At 46.5% G+C, this 19,813-nt stretch overlaps 1 protein-coding gene across 4 annotated transcripts in view; it reads left to right on the top strand.

Annotated features, from left to right (window-relative positions):
• The window catches only part of TRAPPC10 (trafficking protein particle complex subunit 10), a 90,736-nt gene that overhangs the window by 58,210 nt on the left and 12,713 nt on the right, over positions 1-19,813 (top strand). For all 4 annotated transcript variants that reach the window (XM_045902372.3, XM_064578092.1, XM_045902374.3 and 1 more), the window contains 11 exons: positions 1,100-1,246; positions 1,897-2,011; positions 2,802-2,878; positions 3,643-3,734; positions 5,813-5,953; positions 6,270-6,382; positions 9,292-9,806; positions 10,613-10,754; positions 11,790-11,948; positions 12,759-12,988; positions 19,696-19,796. In XM_045902372.3, the coding sequence (XP_045758328.1) occupies positions 1,100-1,246; positions 1,897-2,011; positions 2,802-2,878; positions 3,643-3,734; positions 5,813-5,953; positions 6,270-6,382; positions 9,292-9,806; positions 10,613-10,754; positions 11,790-11,948; positions 12,759-12,988; positions 19,696-19,796 (1,832 nt within the window). The remainder of the gene's footprint in view (positions 1-1,099; positions 1,247-1,896; positions 2,012-2,801; positions 2,879-3,642; positions 3,735-5,812; positions 5,954-6,269; positions 6,383-9,291; positions 9,807-10,612; positions 10,755-11,789; positions 11,949-12,758; positions 12,989-19,695; positions 19,797-19,813) is intronic.

Genomic DNA, 19,813 nt, shown 5'->3' with positions numbered 1-19,813 from the left:
GCAATTTAGCTTTTTGGGAACATTGGCACTCTGGTTCCTTCCAGTTGGTTCCAGGTCCTTGTATTTGTGCTCAGCGTGTGTCACAGGAGTCTTTTGTCAGCATTAGGCAGCTTCCCTTGTCAAGTGATGTACAATTACCTCTTAAGTTCCAGTTTTTGAATAATAACTGGAGTACCAGTTGTAGATCCCTCCCGGGATTATTGCCACCAGGAAAACGGTCAGCCCCGCCAACTTGAAGTGTTAAGATGCCATTGACGGTGAGACACGTTCCTATTTCGGAGATGCTCAAACGTGGGGAAAAGTGCATCTTAGAATCAGTCATACACAGTAGATGCTCTCTGTATTTGCGATAATACAGCGTTTACGTTATTAGTTTTGTAATGGGAAGGCTCAGATATGTACAGCAGTAGAGAGGGTAATGTGATGAACTTCTGGGTCCGCCATCCCCAGCTGCAGCAGCTACCAACCTGCACGTGACCGTTCTCTTCTTTATCTGTATCCCTATCCATGCTCCCCTGGGCTATTTTTAGGCAAATCTTAGACATCATGTTTTATTTGTGGGTGATAGTTCAGAGGGTATCTCTAAACTGCAGGAGCTCTTTTTTACAGACTAAATCACACCTGAAAAAATGAGCAAATTAAATAATTCCTAAGTATCACCTGATAACCTACTTAATGCTCAGATTTCCTGTATTGAGCATGGTCTTTCCGAAATGGGGCCCAGTGCTCGCTGAGGTGCGAGCTTCTGCCCTTCAAAATGTATACTCTTCAAACCCTAGAGTAAGAGGTGATAGTCAGCCCTTTTTGTAGCTGCCTTTTCTTAATAAGCTTTTCAAAATATCTTATTGAAAGTCATGTCCCTCCCAAGCCTCTCATTCTCATTGGAAACAGAAAACCAAAAGCTGCGTTTGGACATGGATCACCCCTTTCCTGTCTGGAGGCGAACTGATGTGATTGTGGTCATGTCCCTGTTTCATTCCCGTAGCTGTGCAGATGGCAGCCCTAGGTTTGGTCGGTGCTTGAAGGGGCACACTCACACTAGAGCGCTGGACGGGTGCCTTCCCTGAGCTGGCTTCATGCCCGTGCTGGTACCCTCCAGGTCTCTGTCCCGCCCGGTGCTCTGGACTGCTGGGTGTTCCTGAGCTGCCTGGAGGTGCTGCAGAGGATAGAGGGTTGCTGCGACCGGGCGCAGATCGACTCGAACATCGCCCACACTGTGGGCTTATGGAGCTATGCCACCGAAAAGGTAACCTCCCGAATGCAGGCACGGGTGTCGCTCTGGGCTGGGCCCCGGGGCCGGGGATGGAGGGAGCTGTTTGGAGAAGCGTGGTTCCCTTCGTCATCGCACGGGCGGGTCTCGTCTCTTGAGGGCATGTCTAGTAGGAGTGAGGCACAGAATGGTTCCCTGCCAGTGTCCCTCTTCAGCAGAGACCAAGTGCTTGCCCTGTTCGTGCTGAAGATGCTCTGCACCAGGCCTTGGGGCCGGGGGGCGGGGGGGGAGGTACAAAGGAGGGCGAAGTGGGAAATGTGTAAAAGCGAGAGTGGCTTCTGCCTGTAAGTGACGATGGGCTCCCCCTGTGTGTGGCAGGATGGCCTGCTGGTGTCAGGTCACCGGGTGCAGACTGGGTGGGAGGCTTTGAAAGCTTGGGACCGTGCAGGTAGGCGAGTGGCCTGAGCTGAGACCTGCTAGTCTTTGGTCGCTCGAGTTACTGCGTGGAAGGGTGAGGGCAGAATGATCCCAGTGGGATGTGTTTCTACATGCAGGTTAGAAGTATTTGGATAGAAAGCTAAGTTTCTTCTAGAATTCAGTTGGGTGTTAATTTTTATATTCAAATTCATAAATTCTCTGCTGACTGCTATTGCTAGTTACTTGAAATTGTGGGTTTATCTCGACAGCTAAAGTCCTTGGGCTATCTGTGTGGACTTGTGTCCGAAAAAGGACCTAACTCAGAGGACCTCAACAGGATAGTTGATCTTTTGGCAGGTTTGGGAGCTGAGCGACCTGAAACAGGTACTTACTTTTTGATGTGTGTCTGAGCGGGTGGTACGGTGGAAAGTGAGGAGAATGTTGGTTGTATCTTGGCACATTTCATTCAACTTCTAACCATGTAATCGCGCCCCATTTGGGAAATGAGAAATTATACTCCTTGTTAGCTGACCAGATTAATAGGTAAGATATTTTATTTGCCTTTTACTGATGTAAAGAAATGTTAGACATAGTTTAAGAAGTTGGAAGCATTTTTAAAAATGTTTCTGAGTTTCTCACAGGCTTACACAAGCTGGTCATGACTTTCTACAGCCTGTGTGGGGTTAAGATCTCCCTCTGAATCACAGGGGATCTAGTTTCCGAGCAATATGGACAGACAAATCCTTTTACCCCATAAGTTACTCATAGGTCATAGTGCCCTTTGGAAGGAGCCTTACTGCTTCTCGCAGGTGTAAACAGAACGGTAGGAGAGAGATTTAGCCAAAGCCTTGCTGCTCTCCAGACCACCTGTGGGACGTGTGATGTTCATTATGCTGGGCTCCAGCCTGACACACGTGCGATCGCTGTGGAAGTGATGGATGTAAGAACCCCAGTCTCCATCGAGAATGAAATACTACATGCAGGGTTTAGAGTCTCTCATGGCTATTCTCACTGGACAAGCGCAGAGGTAGTGATGTGGTTCCAGGTGCATGGCTGTTTGTGATTTCCCCGGGCAGCAGGTGAACCCCCGAACCTGTGGCGTTTGAGGGTGGATGTGAACTCATGACTGGACACACTGAGGACAAATAAGGGCTCTTGTTTCTTTTTGTTTAAGCCAACACAGCTCAGAGTCCTTACAAGAAACTCAAAGAAGCGTTGTCATCAGTAGAAGCTTTTGAAAAGCACTACTTAGTAAGTATTACAAACGGTACCTGTCTACCCATGGCGGAAAACGGTCTCTGGAAGACTTTGCCGCTACATGGCCTTGGGATAGGGAATGGGATGGTGTTCGGGACCACCTTCTTATCGGCCTTTTATGTTTCCTTGCGGTCCCTAGGGAGCTGCAGATGACGCCTGGGATAGTTGTTCGTGAAATGTTCGTTAGGACCTCTGTGCCATAATTAGGCGTAAAAGCATCTGTGGATTTTGTAATTTTGTTCAAAGTGGTCTTGCTCATTCAATAGAATAGAAATTATAAGGGACGATAATGAACGGCTTTCTATATACAAAAAAAATGCTTTAGACTTGAACAGAGGTATTGTGCTTGATTTTTAAAAGATTTTGATTTGGAGAGCCTGCGGGAAGCACAGTGCGGGCAGGACCCGGGTGGGCTGACTGCACTCCCGAGTCACAGGGAACCTGGGAGCAGTTGACAGAGCTTTTTTGTCCCTGTTACCCAAAAAGTGAGAAAAACAGTAAAAATGTTGCCCACGTATAGAAAGTACTTTGAGGAGTTAAATATTCTCTGCCTGCCGAGTTCGTATTTCGGTTGTTATTATGCTTCATAATTTATGTACAAGTTAATGACTTTGTATAAATCACACATTACATAAAAACACAAACACAGATGCGAAGTAAACAGTAATGTGATGTTAATAACAAGGTCTTTTGCTTCACCATTGGGTGAGTAAGTGTAGGACTTGCACAGGCTGACGCGGGTGTCTCCTTTCCCGCAGGACCTGTCCCACGCTGCCATCGAGATGCACACGAGCATCGGGAGGACCCGCTCTGCTAGGCTTGTCGGGAAGGACCTGGCAGAGTTCTACATGTAATTGATCGTGAACGTTTCTCGGAGTTTCAAACATGTCACATGTGTAGTAGGAAAGGGTCTGTCGCGTGTGGGGTTAATGTGAAGTGCACATAAATGTGTAGAATGAAAAATGTAGAACCTGTCAACCCATCAGCATCAGCTTTGTTTTTCAATTTCTCCTGAAAACCAGATGGAGAGATTTTTAGCTTCTTACCCTTCATATCTGTTACTGATCTTTGTGTTTCTTTTATTTAATTAAATTAATGTAACATACTTCTGTATGCAGGTGGCGTTTAGAACATATCTGATATCTAATATTATACTTCTATTTAATGAAAGAATTAGGGGGGAAATAGGAATTTTTATCCAGTGGCGTAAATTGGGATGCAGATTCTGAAATACTCTATCATATAGCATTTTGTCTGGTTCATGTCAGTTGCTTCCTGGCCAGATTGAAAACCTGGAGGTCAGTGATGTGCAGTCCCTGCGTGTGTGCTGTGTGCGAGAGAGGGCTGCTCTGGGGGAGACGGTGTGCACGGGCTGCAAACGTCGCCAGTCTCGCCCCAGCTTTAGGGTTGGGTGCTAGAGACAAGACTCAGAACTTGGCATTTTTCTCATGTGTTTGATAAAATCAGCCTACTGAAGAGAAGAAACCCTGGCCGGCAGTGTAATTGCTATTTCAGAGCTCTGGAAAGGAATAGAAATTCTAAGGGAAAAGATGTTTAAGTCTTCTCAAGTGTGTGCTTGAAATGCTATCTTGAAATCTAGAATTAATAAAGTAATTTTATTAGATGAAACCAGAAAGAATAATTTAACTGGTTAAAGTAACTGCAGAGGGATTCGTGTATCATCTGGATGAACTTCCTGGTTTTCCACATGTGGTTGGGGCAGCCAGTTACGCACCTGATGGCGGTGCGTAACCGTCAGGGCTAGAGTTTGGCGCTCCCGAGTCTCCCATCTAGGGAATCTGAGGAGTAAGTGTTTAGTCAATGGGGCAAAGAGGCCGCATCCTCAGATGCTGTGAGTTGAGCCCGCCTGGACACCAGTGCATCCTAGGCCGGGAGCCCCGGTGGGATGGCACTGGAATGCTAATCAGAGACTTGGGGTCCTGGTTCCAGCTCGCCACAGACTAGCCGGGTGGCCGCTGGCCTCCATCTCTGGGGGCTGAGGAGTGGTCTGTTGATCCGGTGCTCTAGAATGTAAGAGTCTTTGGCTAGAGATAGTAACTGAAGAAGCATCGAAGGTTCTGACCCCTTTGAAACACGGGAATATAGGAATACCAACACACATAATGCATGTAATTTGATAGCGTGAACATTTATGTAATTTGAGGGTTTGAGAACTCTCATTTCTGTAAGAGGAGGGTAGTACACCGTGGGATGTCTCCCCAGGGTGCCTAGAAAGGGCGAGTGCTTGCTCAGTGTTGGTCTTTGTCCCCTGAGTTCAGTAGCTGCAGCCCCGCGGGGAAGGGCAGGGGTCCGTATCGTCACGGAGGCTTTGGCCAGCTCTCCTCAGTTGTGCTTTAAACTTGGTTTTATTCTGAACATCTTGAAGGTTTAAATTGGGACTGGAAGATCCTCTCTTGGGCGATGTGTGTTGCTATTTAAATTCTTCATGGTTCTCTGTAAATCTCTGAAGTCTGCTCAGGGCTGTTTGCCTAAGTTTCAGAGTAGATCCAAGCTCCAGACTCTCAGTTGGGCCATATAGACTGCTTCTGTGTGCCTGTTTCTAGTAGGAGGTGTGGCACTGGGTGCAGATTTCACAGCTCCCTGGCTAACTAGCTGTGTACCTGTGGACAAATCCTTCACCTTGCTTAACCTTGGTGTTCTTATGTGTCAGCTCAAAATAGTGAGCAGTGCCTTTACTTTCTTATCCTGAGATTCCCTGTGGAAGTTCTTTGGCGAGTGTATGATGCTGGGCACACTCTGTGGGCTTAGCATGAGCACGTTTGTCGGGTCCATTTGCACACCCCCTCCTCTGGGGAGTGTCAGGGAAGGACTGGGATGGCGCAGTGTCAGGGCTTAGGCTCGCAGTGGGTGGCGGGCAGGTTGTGATTATCATGAACCATGACGGAAGCTTGTTTGTCGATTTGCAAGGAGGAAAAAGTCTCCACAGAAGGCAGAAATCTATCTTCAAGGAGCATTGAAAAATTACCTGGCTGAGGGTTGGGCGCTCCCTATCACGCACACAAGGAAGCAACTCGCCGAATGTCAGAAGCATCTTGGACAAACTGAAAAGTATCCTTTAAGTTTGATGTTCCCGTGCAATGGGAGACTTGCTCTCCGTATAAGCAGGGGTGCCCACAGGGAGTGTTTAATAAGCACCTCCCATAGTTAAGAGAGAAAAAGCCTGCCATGTACTGATGTCCCCTGTCACATGGAAGTTAGGTGCCTCGTCAACATGTCTGACCTCCTTTTGAGTTCCTAATAACTTAGACATGAGGGAGGATCCCCTTTGGGCTGCACCTGGAGGCTCTGGGGACCGTGGAGCCGCTTGCGCCCAGTGCCACTCAGGGTGGGGTCCTTTCCCAGACCCCTTGACTCTTCCCTCCAGCTACCTTCAGACCAGTAGCCTTTTGGCCAGCGATCACCACGTAACTGAAGAGGAGCGGAAACACTTCTGCCAAGAGATACTCAGCTTTGCCAGCCGCCAGACAGACAGCCCAGGTCAGACTTGCTCTTTGGGGGGCTGTTAAGAACCTTTTTTGTTTGTTTATATTGAAATCTAGTTACCGTACGGCGTTCTGTTAGTTTCCGGTGTACGATATAGTGAGTCAGCACTTCTCCACATGACTCAGTGCTCATCCCCTCAACGAGACAAGTGTGTTCTTTGTCCCCGCCTCTTCTCTGACTCATCCCTGCCCACCGCCCCTCTGGCAGCCACCACTTTGTTCTATAGTTAAGAGTCTGTTGTTTTGTCTCTTTTTTGTTTCTTCCTTTGTTTTGTTTCTTAAATTCCTTATATGAGTCCCATTTCTTTCTGAGAGATACTTTGCTTTACCGGCTGACAGCCCAGGTCAGAGTAACTTTTAAAACTTCTCATTGTGAAAATCTTCAAATGCTATAGGAAAGTAGAAGGAATAATCCAGTGTTATTGGCTCCCCACCTCGACTGAGCAGATTTGCGGCCAACCTGTGTCTGCCGTCTTGCTGCTGAGCTTCCCCGTGACTGCACACCGCATGTCACACGTCACCCCAGGGCCGCTTTGTGTGGCCTTGTAAAATCAGGGGTGCCCCCACCTACCCACTAGTGGTCTATATTCCAGTCTCCCTCAGCGGCTTGGAACATGTTTCTGTAAATTACGTTTATTGGCGTCCAGTCAGGGACCATGTGCTGTCTTTGATTGTTATACCTCAATTCTCTTTTAATTTAGAACAGTTCTTCCCATCTCTGTTTCCTTTTTTAATATTACTAACTTTACTGAGATAGAATTCACCCATTTGCAGTGTACAATTGAGTGGCTTTTAGTGTATTCACAAATATGTGCAGCCATCAATTCTAGAAGCCGCATACTTATTTCTTCCCAACTTTCCTCCTACCGCCACCCCCCCCACCCCCAACCCCTGGCAACCACTGATCCTATAGATGCCTATTTTGTTTTTTGTTTTGTTTTTTTTTAGATTTTATTTATTTATTTGACAGAGAGAGACACAGCGAGAGAGGGAACACAAGCAGGGGGAGTGGGAGTGGGAGAAGCAGGCTTCCAGCCGAGAAGGGAGCCCGATGCGGGGCTCGATCCCAGGACCCTGGGATCATGACCCGAGCTGAAGGCAGTTGCTTAACCACTGAGCCACCCAGGCGCCCTAGATGCCTATTTTGTATTTCACATAGGTGGGGCCATACCCTATGTGGTCCTCTGTGACCAGCTTATGTCCCCGAGCATCATGGTGTCAAGATTCACCCATGTTGAAGCCTGTATCAGTGCTTCATTCCTTTTTATGGCTGAATCACGGTCCATTGTATGGATGGGCCATGTTCTGTTTATCCATTGAGTTGTGACATCTGGGTTGTAAGACACTGACTTTTAAAGACATCGAGCCAGTTATCTCATAGACTTTCCCCCTTTGGAATTTGTTGAGTGTTTCCTCCTAGGAGCATCCAGCAGGAAAGCAGGTCTGAAAGGCTTAGGTTTAGGCTAATGATTTGGCAGATATACTTCATAGGTGGTGCCGTGTGGTGAGGTTTAATTTATTGTCACATTTAGCTCCTCGTGTTTAGTTGATCAGGAAGAGTACTTATTTAAAATAATTCCTGCCTTAGTCAACTTGGGCTGCTATAACAGAGTGCCACAGACCAGGTGCTTAAACAACAGACGTTACTGCTCACAGTTCTGGAGGCTGGACGTCCAAGGTCAAGGTGCCATCATAGTTGCTTTCTGATGGTGCGTCTCCTCCTGGCTTGTCCTTACGTGGCAGCGGGAGGGAGAGAGAGAGAGACCGAGATGGGCTTGGGGTGGAGAGGGCGGGAAGGGGAGAGGGGGGGAGTGCTCTAGTGTCTCTTCGGATAAGCCCAGTTACCGCCTGGATGACCCGTCTCTGCACACTGTCACGCTGGGGGCTGGGATGTCCGCTTCCACAGTGCAGTCCGTGGCAGTTACTAGCCACCTGAAGGCCGGTGTTTCCGAAGATCGTGGCTTTAGGTAGCTAGGGTCTCTGATTGCTGGGCTGTAGTTTACTCACAGTGGGCCGTCTGCATGGGTTTCTCAGGGGCAGCGTGGCACTGGCTTGTATTTGTAGATTCTTTAATGTGCCCCCAGTGGTCATCGGCAGTCGTGTGCCGTGTGTGCTTTAGTGTGTGTGAGCCTGGGCCGGCATGCTTCTCCTGCCGGCGTCCCTTGCTGTCTCTGTACGAACAAGATGTTCTAGGATGTCCACTGTTCTTGTGCTTTTAAAGTACGCTAATTTCTGCAAGTCCATCCTGTAGTGGATTACTGTTTAGTAAACACTGACCAGTCAGTCTGGCAGCCTCCTGGATTTTCTCAACAAGCCGGGTGCTTATAGAAAGGAGGCCAGAGAGTGTAGCGGGTTGTTTCCCCTTAGTAACGGTGGGGCTGGGGCTTCACTGCCCTCTTGGGGTCCAGGAGGCAGGGCTCCCCACTTCATTGGCTGACTTCATAGGCTGGCAAGCACCTGGGTTTATTTCCAGATATACGGGAGGAACATAAGACATCTTTACTTGAGAATTTCTTTATGTAGTTGGGAAAGTGGTGGAATTCTTTGAAACAGCTCTAAGAATTGGACTACTTACAAATATGGTTTTAAAATTCAGGTGTTAATCAACCTGTTTTTCTCTTAGGTTTGCCAGAACAGAACTTACAGACTTTAATTTCTTCAGATTTTGTGATTTCCAGAGGGCTATGTAGGCCTGCATTTATGTTCTCCTTTTGACAGTGTAGCGTGTTTTGGTGTGTGAAGATGGTATGGGGTTGGGAAGTTTTCAGCCGTCTCTTTCGACTAGCACTGCCTCGTGCTTGTGTTGCACGTGCTCAGCAGGCCCCGGGGTGGCCAAGGCCCTGCTGCCCGTACGTGGTCTAGAGCGAGATTTGGAGAGTAACTCGTGGTGATGTGCGTTTACAGGTCACAAGATAGTACTCCCTCTGCATTGTTTTGCACAACTGAGAGATCTCCATTTTACCCCTTCCAACGCTGTGGTCCATGTGGGCGGTGTTTTGTCCGTGGACATAACCATGTGCAGCCAGATGCCCGTCCCCGTCCACGTGGAGCAGATTGCAATCAACGTCCACTTCAGCATCGAGAAGAACAACTACCGGAAGACCGCCGAGTGGCTTACTAAGCACAAGACGTCCAACGGGATTATTAACTTTCCAACGGAGACCTCGCCTTTCCCTGCATCCCAGAACAACTTACCAGCGCTGGAGTTGTATGAGATGTTTGAGAGAAGTCCCTCTGATAATTCCTTGAACACAACAGGGATTATATGCAAAAATGTCCACATGCTGCTGAGAAGGCAGGAGAGCAGCACGTCTCTGGAAACACCCTCAGGCGTGGCTCTGGAGGACGGGGCCCACGTACTGAAATGTAACGACGTGACTCTGGAACCGGGGGCCAATAGGATAACGTTCAGGACGCAGGTATGTGTCGGGATGGAGAGCTAACTTTACAGATGCTCAGGAAGGGTTTCGAGCTCGCCAGAGCTATTGGCAGTGTGATGAGAATGCGCTGGAGGCCTCTGTGTGCTACCCTGGGTTTTGTTTATATCCTTAACGAAAAACAGACTGGTATTCTAAAAAATCTTTGACACACAATGTTACGACAGTTGATAAATTTTGAAAGAAGTTCTTAACGTGGGTAATTATTTTTGCTCTCACTGGATTTAGAGTTTTTTCCCTTTGCATTAAAATACACCCTCATTTGTGGCAATGACATTTCAGAGAAGATGGCCCGGGTTCATGTTAAACTTTGTTTTCCTTCCGTTGGCTGCGTGGGTATCAAAGCAGCGGCCCCGACTGCTCTCATACACCTCTTCCCCGAGGCGCTGTGTCCTGTGAGTCCCGCTGAGCGAGGAGGGGGCCCGGCCAGCGCAAAGCACTGTTGTCACGTGTGTTCTCAGTCGAGGCTCAGAGCAGGTCTGAGGTCTCAGGCTAAGGTTCCACGGAACCCTTTTCAGAAGACAAGGCCACAAAGGACGTGTATGAACTTGAAAATACATTCTTAGAAGCAGAAAGGCACATTTAAGCCTCGGTCACTTAGAAACTCCCTGACCGAGGGACTCTGAGGCTCTCGTGAGCAGCCCACGGGCCGAGGCAGAAGCACAGAGCGGTGGGACAGGACAGGGTGAGGAAAACGGGCATTCCCCAGACGTGGTGGCGTAGCCTCCCTCGGGAAGGCCGTTCCGAGAGCGGGGGGTGACTTTCCGAATGCTCGCCTCTGACCCTAGGCCAAGGAGCCCGGGACATACACGCTGCGGCAGCTGTGCGCCTCGGTGGGCCCGGTGCGGTTCGTGCTCCCTCACCTCTACCCGCTGGTGCAGTACGACGTGTACTCGCAGGAGCCCCAGCTGCGCGTGGAGCCACTGGCCGGTGAGTGGGCCGCCGGCTGCCGGGAGCCCGGCTGGCCTCGCCCGGGAGCCCCGTCCAAAGCTGCTTTTCTTCTGTTAAGTCCCGAAATTAGAAGGAGTTGGTATAAGCAAATTATTGAAGACCACGTGGCACTTGATTAAGACACTGATGCGTTGCTGCGGCTGAACAGGATGTATTGATTTGGCTCGTTTCTTCCATTTGGAAAAAAATTCAAGGAAAGCCTTTTTTTCTATTTAATCTCTCTACACTCCCTACTTTTCTGATTTTAAAAGCCTCCCGGGGCCACCAGGAAAGGTCCTCAGATGCTGGACAGCCTCTCAGACGGTGCCGTCAGAGGACTGCTCACGGGAAGAGCCGGGCGCCCCTGCTCTGAAGGCCTGGGACACCCCAAACCAGACCGGGGCCCGGCCGGCCGTGCTCCCGCCTCTGCTCCCGTCTGTGGCCCCTCACTCCCGTTCTCACTTGTGCCTTCCCATCCCTCTCATCTGTCAACTCCTCCTCCTGGGTCCTGATCTCTTGCCTTCTTCCTTCTGCGGGTCCTGGCGCGGGACTCTTGGGGAGCTCGGCCCATCTCCACCCTCCATTCCCGTCTGGGGGAAAGCAGTAGCTGCCCCCTTCTCCCAGCGGTTTCTGAACCAAAGGTCCTAAAGTCCTCACCTGAAAAGGCTAGAAACAGTTCTGAAGAGCATGAATAGTACATGCGCTTTCATTAGTCTGTTCTTTAGGGTCCTTAGCTGCTTCTCTCTTACTAACTTACTGGCAGGTGAATTTTGGGACCGTCATAGACATGCTTGCCACTGTGAGCCCTAAGTCTGTCTTCGGTGCTAATAAGACTCAGATTCTCTTGTTCCCAGCAGGGGCCCCCCTCAACCCTGAATGCATGTGATCGAGATGAAACGTGAGGGTGGAGGGCTGGAGCTGGGAGTGAAATATGGAGTCTTTACAAGGAATAAATCTGCTTTAGCACCCTTTTAACCTCACAGCAGGCCCTCCATTGATTGATCGTGATGCTGATTGCCGTCTTCTTCCCTTCAGATAGCCTTTTGGCTGGTATTCCTCAGAAGGTAAAGTTCACTGTGACTACTGGCCATTATACAGTAAAAAACGGGGACAGCCTCCAGCTCAGCAATGCGGAAGCCATGCTCATCCTGTGTCATGCAGAGAACAGAGCAGTGATCTACTCCAACACAAGAGGTGAGGCGGCAGTCGCCTGGTGAAGGCGGACTCCTGCCATCGTTGTGCACTGTGAGGCTGAAAGGCGCCCGTGGCCCCCGCCATCCTCAGGCAGTGTCTGAGGACCACTTCTCCCTGCAGCTCTTTTCATGGCCATGTTCTGCCCGTAGGTGGGCTGGGAGCCTGGCCTTGGGCAGGACATCATATTTGGGACGAATAGACAGAGCCGTGTATATGCTTGGTGGCCAGGTGGTGCTGACCTTGCTAAGGGCTTATAATGCAGCATCATGGACTGGGCCCCTGCTCCAAGAGGATGCCTTGCCAGGCTGTAATCTCCTCCTACCTCCCTAACCCCCCTCAGCAAAAAGTAAAAGCAAATCAGCCTTTTTAGGCACTGGCCAGAAGCCCTAGAAAAGTCCCATCTCCCCTGATCTCCAGGCATGAGGTACAGAGAGGGAAGGACGCTGCTCCCCTTCTGGGTGGGGGCTGGTCTGCTAGGGGAATGGAATGGGAGCACGACATGCAGGGAAACACACGGTACATGGTGGGCCACGTGGGAAGTGTCCCTTTTCTGTCTTCAGACTTAGCGTAGTGACCGCTTCTGGTCTACAGCCCGCTGCCTTCTACAGTATTACTGTCTTAGAGGTTTTGGTCCTCATTTTCCTGCCTCTGCCCTCCCACCTTAATCCTTCCTAGGTACACTCTTGCCGGTGCATAGGGGCAGCGGGAGTTGGGCTGGAACTGAACTGCTGGGCCTATCACCTACTAGAAGAGAAAGGAACAGGGAAGCACAGGGAATGTGTTAGAAGTGACTTTTTCTGTCTTTCCTAGAAAAGGCCTCTGATGTGTCGCTGCGGGTTCAGTCGTCTGACAAGGTCACAAGCATCAGTCTGCCTGCTGCTCCTGCATACCACGTGATTGAGTTTGAGCTGCAAGTTCTCTCTTTACCTTCAGCTCCAGTGACTGGAGGAGAGAGCAGCATGCTGGGGATGACAGAGCCCCACAGGAAGCCTAAGGACACACAGAAAGCTGGCCACTGCATGGCTACTACGGACCATAAAGTAAGGAGGGGCTGGAAGTGCTCCGCCCGTGCTCGCAGCCCTGCCGGTCGTGCTTGTTCCGAAAGACAGGACCCGAGAGATGACTTGTGTTGAAGTGGCAGATTTCCCATTCCTGACTCATCCTCCCGCTGGGTTTAGCATTTATATCTTTGAATCACCCCTTCTTAGATAAAGGGTCCCTCTTGCAAGGACAAAGACAAACAGGCTCTAAGTTTCTATGCCAACTCAAGAGGGGAGGACAGTTTATTGTAAGAAATAGAATGTTTGCTTAGAGAGGTAAGTTTGGGTTTGTAGTCCGTTTGTCTTGGTGACTAGGCTAGAGGGAGTTGTGTGTCTCGGCGTGCTTCGGTTTCTGTCCGCTGAAGCGTCACTTGGAACTTGGCAAAGAGGAAGCTGTGTCATTTTATGCTTCGATGTTGGTGTTTATTGACAGTTATTTGAGGGATCCATGACTTTGGTCCCAGAGCCACAGTCCTTAGCTCAAGGAATGTCTCACTACCATTGTGCTTATTCAGGTGTGTCCATGTCTTGTAACACAAGTATCAGTTCTGGGAGCTTTTTAACCCAAATGTAGAACTGTACACGTGTGGTCCCACAGAACTGTAGATATTTGCATGCTTTAAAAAGCTGCTGCCTGCGGGTCTAGCTTCCAGTCTTCCTGAATCTAGAGGCTGAGATCCTCCCCTCTAGGACAATGACAAGTCTTAGCACATCCCTCAACTGCTAGAAGGTATTAAAAATTCAGTAAGTCCTTGGATGGCACAAAGGTTCGAGCAACAACCAAGAACTGGGACAGGATTGAATGATGAGGCTCATCTCCTACATCAGGCTGCACCTTTAAGATGGGGAGAGGCGGTTGTACTATCTACTGTATAGACACACAGAGTCCAGCAGAACGAAGAAACAGAGGAGTATGTTCCAGAAATGGAAGAACAAGGTAAAAACTTAATGAAATGGAGATAAATAAGAAATGTACCTGATAAGGAGTTCAATGTAATGCTCATGAAGATGCTCACCAACCGGGAGAACGTATGAACACAGAACTTCAACAGAGATGGGAAATAGAATGTACCAGATAGAAGTCGCAGAGTGAAGACTGCAATAGCTGACCTGAAATGCAGCCTCGATGAAGCAGAAGAAAGGACCAGACAGCTCAACGTCAAGGCAGTGGAACTCAGTCAACCAGAGCAGCAAAAGAAAAAAGAATGAAAAAAAAGTGAAGATAGCTTAGGGGCTTATAGGACAACAACAGACTAATATTTGGATCATGGGGCTTCCAGAAGGAGAAGAGAGAGAGAAAAGGTCAGAAATCTCCTTGAAGAAATGATGGCTGAAAACTTGCCTAATCTGGGGAAGGAAACAGACATCCAGATCCAGGAAGCCCAGAGAGACCCACACCAAGACATACTATGATTACATGTCAGAAATTAAAGACCAGGAGAGAATCTTAAAAGCAGCAGGAGATGGGGTTGGGGTAGGGGGGGAAGGAGGTTAAAAAAAAACAAAACAGCAGCAAGAGAAAAACGGCTTATTAAGTACAAGGAAACCCCCCCCAAGTCTATCAGAATTTTCAGCAGACACGCTGCAGGCCAGAGGGAGTGGCACAATATATTCAAAGTGCTGAAAGGAAAATCTCTAAGCAAGATACTGTACCCAGTAAAGCGATCATTCAGAAGTGAAGGAGAGATAAAGTGTTTTCCAGAGAAACAAAAGCTAAAGGAGTTCATCACCACTAACCCGGCCTTACAAGGAATGTTCTTTAAGCTGAAAAGAAAAGGTGGTCACAAGAACACATGTGAAAGAATCTCACTGGAAAGGTAAATATATGGTAAAAGTAGCAGGTTAAGCACACTTAAAAAGCTAGGGTGAAGATTCAAAGACACAGGTGGTAAAAATAACTATGATTACAATAATTAAGGAGTACACAGATAAAAAGATGTAAAGTGTGACATCAAAACATCAAATGTGGGGGCGAGGGAGAGTAAAAATGTTGAGCTTTAGAAACTTAAGTTATTATCAACTTAAAATAGACTATTGTAAACATGAGTTGTTATAAGTAAACCTCATGGTAGCCACAAAGCAAAAACCTGTAGCAAACATACAAAAGATAAAGAAATAGAAGCATACCATCAAAGAAAGTCATCAAACCACAAAGGAAGAAAGCAGAAAAGAAGGGAACAGAGGAACTACAAAAACCATCAGGAAACAATTAACAAAAATGGCAACAAGCACATGCCTATCAATAATTACTTCAAATGTAGGTAGACTAAATTCTCCAAAGACAGGGAATGGCTGAATGGGTAAAAAAAATCAAGACTCATCTATATACTGCTTACAAGAGACTCCCTTCTGACATAAGGGCACACATAGACTAAAGTGAAACCAAAACCTAAAGGAACCAAAAGAAATCCGGAGCAGCTACACTTTATCAGACAAAATAGACTTTAAAACAAAGACTGTAACAAGAGACAAGAGTGTAACGTAATGATAGATTGGTCCCACCAGAAGATATAACACATGTAGATATTTATGCACCCAACACAGGAACACCTAAATATGTAAAGCAAGTATTAGCAGACCTAAAGGGAGAAATAGCGGTACAGTAAGAGAGGAATTTAATACCCCATTTATATCAATGGGTAGATCATCCAGACAGAAAATCAATAAGGAAACGCCTTAAATGACACATTAGACCAGATGGACTTAACAGATATTTGCAGAACATTGATCCAAAAGCAGCAGAATACACATTCTTTTCAAGTGCGCATGGAACATTTCACCAGGATAGATTGTATATTAGGCCACAAAACAAGTCTTAACAAATTTAAGAGGGTTGAAATCACATCATGCATCTTTTCTGACTCCAACAATATGAAACTAGAGATTAATTACATGAAGAAAACTGGAAAATTCACAAATATGTGGGGATTAAACCACATGCTACTGAACAATCAATTGGCCAAAAGAAGAAATCAAGAGAAATCAAAGCCTACCTTGAGGCAAATGAAAATGGAAATGTAACATACCAAAATTTATGAGATGCAGCAAAAGCCATTCTAAGAGGGAAGTTCATAGCAATAGGCCTACTTCAAGAAAGAGGAAAAGTCTCAAACAACCTCATTTTACTAAACTTTAAGGAACTAGAAAGAGAAGAACAAATGAAGCCCACAGTTAGTAGAAGGAAGGAAATAACAAACATTACAACAGAAATAAATGAATTTGACTAAAAAGACAGTAGAAATGATCAGTGAAACCAAGAGCTTTTCTTTGAAAAGATAAAATTGACAAACCTTTTGCTAGACTCACCGAGATAAAAAGAGAGAGGACTCAAATCAGAAATGAAAGAGATGCGACAGCTGACACCACAGAAATACAAAGGATCATAAGAGACTACTCTGGACGACTGTATGCCAACAAATTGCCTAGAAGAAATGGAATCCAATTCCTAGGAACACATAACCTACCAAGAGTGAATCATGATGAAATAGAAAATCTAAACAGACTGATTACTGGTTAGGAGACTGAATCAATAATCAGAAACCTCCCAACAAACAAAAGTCCAGGACCAGATGGCTTCACTGGTGAATTCTATCCAACGTTCAAAGAAGAATTCATTAATACTAGTTCCTCTCAAACTCTTCCAAAGAACAGAAGAGGAGGGAACTCTTCCAGACTCATTCTATGAGGCCAGTGTTAACCTGATACCAAAACCAGGAAAGGATGCTACAAGAGAAGAACATTATCGGCCAGTATCTCTGATGACCATATATGCAAAAATCCTCAACAACACCTTAGGAAACCAGATTTAACAATCCACTAAAAGGATCATACACATGATCAAATGGGCTTTATGTCAGGGGTGCAAGGATGGTTCACCAGTCACAGATCAATGTGATATACCACAGTAGCAAAGTGAAGGATGAACATCATATGATCATCTCAATAGACTTAGGAAAAACATTTGGCCAAAGTCGATACCCCTTTATGATAAAAACTCTCAACAAAGTGGAAATGGAGGGAACATACCTCAACATAATAAAGGCCATATATGACAAGCCCGCAGCTAATATCATGCTTAATGGTGAAAAGCTGAAAGCTTTTCCTCTAAGATCAGGAATAAGACAAGGATGCCAGCTCTTGTCACTTTTATTCAACATAGTACTGGAAGTCCTTGCCAGAGTAGTTAGGCAAGAAAAAGAAATAAAAGGCATCCTAATTGGAAGGAAAGGAGTAAAATGTCACTATTTGCAGATAACATAATGTTATATGTAAAGTCCTAAAGACTTCATCAAAAAACTTAGAGTAAATAAATTCAGTAAAGTTGCAGGATACAAAATAAATATGTAGAAGTCTGTTGTGTTTCTATATACTAATGAACTATTAGAAAGAGAAATCAAACAATTCAATTTATAACTGCATCAAAAAGAATAAAGTACCTAGGAATAAACTTAACCAAGGAGGTGAAAGATGTGTAGATTGAAAGCTATAGGACATTAATGAAAGAAATTGAAGAAGACACAAATACATGGAAAGATACTCTGTGCTCATGGATTGAAAGATTTAATATTGTTAAAATGTCCATACTACCCAGCAATATATAGATTTAGTGTAATCCCTATTAAAATTCCAATGGCATTTTTCATAGAAATAGAGCAAATAATCCTAAAATGTGTATGAAACCACAAAAGACCCCAAATACCCAAAGCAATCTTGAGAAAGAACAAAGCTGGAGGTATCGTGCTCCCTGACTTCAAACTGTTACAAAGCTGTAGTTATCAAAACAGTATGGTAGTGGCATAAAAGCCGATACGCAGATCAATGGGACAGAATACAGAGCCCAGAAATAAACCCACATACATTTGATCAATTAATTTATGACAAAGGAGCCAGGAATGTGTAATGGAGAAAGGACAGTGTCTTCAAATAAATGGTATTGGGAAAACTGGACCGCCACATGCAAAAGAACAAGGCTGGATCCTTGTCTTAAACCGTCCAAAAAAAGTTAAAGTGGATTAAAAGCTAGAAGGTAAGACCTGAAACCATAAAGTTCCTAGAAGAAAACATAGGTGCTAAGCTCCTTGATACTGGTCTTGGCAGTGATTTTATGGATCTGACAAAAGCAAAAATAAACAATTGGGACTACATCAACCTAAAAGCTTCTGCACAGCAAAGGAGACCATAAACAAAATGAAAAGACAACCTACAGAATGGGAGAAAATACTTGCAAATCATATATTTGATAAGGTGTCAATACCTAAAATATATAAAGGACTCCTACAACTCAGTGGCAACCCCCCGCCCCAGTCTGATTAAAGCATGTGCAGGAGATCTGAATATCTTTCCAGAGAATACATACAGATGTTCGACATCACTAATCAGGTTGGCAAAGATGTGGAGAAAGGGGAACCCTTGTTCCCTGTTGGTGGGAATGCAGACTGGTGCAGCCACTCTGGAAAACAGTATGGGGGTTCCTCAGAATGTTAAAAGTAGAACTACCCTGTGACCCAACAATCTCACCACTACGTATTTACCCGAAGAAAATGAAAAGAGTTACTTGATAAACTGTCTGCACCCCCTGTTCACCGCAGCATCATTTGCTACAGCCAAGTCATGGAAACCACCTAAGTGTTCATGGATGGATGAATGGATCTGAAAACATTGTGTACACAATGGAATATTATTCACCATAAAAAAGAAGGAAATCTTACCATTTGCAGCAATATGGATGGACCTGGAAGGCATTATGCTAAGGGAAATAAGAGACAAATATAATTTGATCTCTCTTCCATGTGGGATCTAAAAGAATTAAAATCAAGTTCATAGATACGGAGAGCAGACTGGTGGGTGCCCCAAGGCAGGGGTGGGGGTGGGCGCTAGGAGAAAAGGGTGAACTGTTTTGTTTTGCTTTGTTTTTTAGTTTAAGTTGAATCATTAAAAAAAAAAAAAAAAGACACGCATGCACAAAAACAGTAGGATAAAAGGCTAACAAAGAGTCATTGCGAAGAGGTTATGGCATAGAACGTCAGACCAGCCAGCACCTAAGGGATAACATTTTATCTGGTAACAATTCAGGAGGCGAAAATGGTACTTATTTCAGCATGAGCACAAAACTAGTGTTGGAGGAGCACATGTCTGTGCTCCGTGTGCTCCTGTTTTCCGCGGGGGGCCTGGAGGGAGGCTGGAGGCATGGCCTGTGACCTTAGGGGAGTTAGTAGCTTGGCCCACGCTCCGCCCCCAGAGTGCTTGCTCTTCTCTTACATATTCGTTGTCGTGTGGAGTGTTTGGATAATTCCTTTAATGTTGTAATAGTTAATGATTGCTCATGTCATTGTGACAGAGCGACTAAAAGCACTTTGTCACCACCTCCTGCAGTGTTAGAAAACATGTCTGGCGTCACGGCCACGTCGGTGTGGGAAGCCCTAGGCGGGGCTGGGGCTGCTGGCCACCGCATCTGCTCTGGAGACTCTGAGACTCTTCTGGAGTCTCACGGCCACCAGGCCACTTCCATGTTTATTTTTCTTGTCTGTGTATGTAGCTTTGTTTCCCCTTTGTGCACGTGATTAATGGGGATTTGCTTTCTGAATGAGAAGTGGTAAGGCCGTCCCCTGTCTAGGAAATCGGCAGCCACTGCCGACCTGGGTGGACGGTGTGGTGGTGGCTGTGGTCGGGCAAGGGGTCTGAAGGCGCATCCCTGTGTTTCTTCTCAGGTGTCCATTGACTGCCCGTGGTCCATCTACTCCACCGTCATCGCTCTGACCTTCAGCGTGCCCTTCCGGACCACACACTCGCTTTTGTCAGCTGGGACACGGTAAAGGCGGGCTCCGG

This window comes from Mirounga angustirostris, unplaced genomic scaffold (assembly GCF_029215605.1).
Source record: "Mirounga angustirostris isolate CCGP_5_RB_7025 unplaced genomic scaffold, mMirAng1.0.hap1 SCAF_1, whole genome shotgun sequence".
NCBI classification, from domain to species: Eukaryota; Metazoa; Chordata; class Mammalia; order Carnivora; family Phocidae; genus Mirounga; species Mirounga angustirostris.
Note: the sequence above shows the minus strand (reverse complement) of the source record. Positions and strands in the feature narration are given on the sequence as shown.